Here is a 1,319-nt window from a genome sequence, read left to right on the forward strand (position 1 = left end):
ATGGCTTGTAGCTACGCACTTCTTCCAGCTTATGTTGGTTCGCTCTGTTTCACAGAACATGATGACGATCCTGATGGTGCCATGTGGTTCAAATACCAATTCATTGCATATGGAGCTTACGTGAAAGGGTACCAATACATGAGGAAGGTGGTTGTTGTTGACGGTACTTCGATGAAGGCTCGTTATGGTGGATGCCTTCTAACGGCCATTTGCCAAGACGAAAATTTCCAAATATTTCCACTTGCCTTTGCTATTGTTGACAGCGAGAACGATGCTGCTTGAGAATGGTTTTTCCGACGCCTCTCTACATTTGTTCAGGACACCACTGAGTTAGTGTTCATATCTGATTGACACTCGAGCATATATACAGGCCTGCGGAAGGTAAATGGATATACAATCGCCTTTTTGGTAGTTCTGATTGTGGTAGATGCAATATATATATGGGGGTCTAATTACGGTATTGTATATCCCCTGTTATCAGGTTTATGTTGAGGCGCATCACTCCACCTGCACTGTTCATTTTATGGCGAAATGTTCGTCATCTGTACAAACCGCAAACACTGGCTGGATTGATGTCTGCAGCAGCTAGAGCGTTTGTGCTTGACGATTTCAACAAAAAGTTTCTGGAAATACAAAGAGTTAACCCTGGGTGTGCAGCATATCTAGTTGACGTTGGTAAGTGAACAGAGTAGTGAAAGGCACATGGCGTCCCTATTACCTTATAGAGCTAATCACATTCTGATTTTGGTTCACCTCTACACTTTGTTACAGGTTTCTCTCACTGGACAAGAGTTCACTCGGCGGGCAAGAGGTACAATATAATGGACAACAACATTGCTGAATCATGGAACCAAGTCCTGAAGGAAGCAAGAGAGTATCCATTTATATGCATGTTAGAGTATATTAGGACGACGGTGATGGAATGGTTTGCTGTAAGAAGAACCAGGGCTGCTAGTTCAGCTTCTGTGATTGCTCCAACTGTTCGGAAAATTGTGGAGGAGAACTTTGAGAGTACCATGGCAATGGCGGTGAGGCCGATTAGCGACTTTGAGTTCCAAGTTCAGATAAGGAGTGGGGAATGTTTTACTGTGAAATTGGTTGAGGGAACTTGTTCGTGTAACCAGTTTCAGTGTTTAAGCATACCGTGTCCGCATGTCATCGCCGCAGCCAATCGTCTTGGTGTATCCGTTGATACATTTGTTGACGTCGCCTATTTTGAGGAGACAATACGGCATGCTTATGATGAGAAGATTTATCCTATTCCATCAGTAGGGGGAATTCTACTGTGGGAACCGCTGCCGGGACAAAAGGTGACATGA

At 44.0% G+C, this 1,319-nt stretch overlaps 1 protein-coding gene across 1 annotated transcript; it reads left to right on the top strand.

Moving 5' to 3' along the window:
- On the top strand, positions 573-1,319 carry LOC104709360. Its single transcript, XM_010425989.1, has 2 exons — positions 573-675; positions 772-1,319. Exons 1-2 carry the CDS (start codon positions 573-575, stop codon positions 1,317-1,319), a joined length of 651 nt encoding a protein of 216 aa, XP_010424291.1.

Source organism: Camelina sativa, chromosome 8, assembly GCF_000633955.1.
Source record: "Camelina sativa cultivar DH55 chromosome 8, Cs, whole genome shotgun sequence".
Classification (NCBI taxonomy): Eukaryota; Viridiplantae; Streptophyta; class Magnoliopsida; order Brassicales; family Brassicaceae; genus Camelina; species Camelina sativa.

What these genes read in the sequence shown, in the direction of transcription:
- LOC104709360 (XM_010425989.1), top strand. Translation starts at nt 573, where the DNA reads ATGTCTGCAGCAGCTAGAGCGTTTGTGCTTGACGATTTCAACAAAAAG. An exon ending in AGCATATCTAGTTGACGTTG is followed by an intron (nt 676 to 771) that starts GTAAGTGAACAG and finishes ACTTTGTTACAG; the next exon opens with GTTTCTCTCACTGGACAAGA.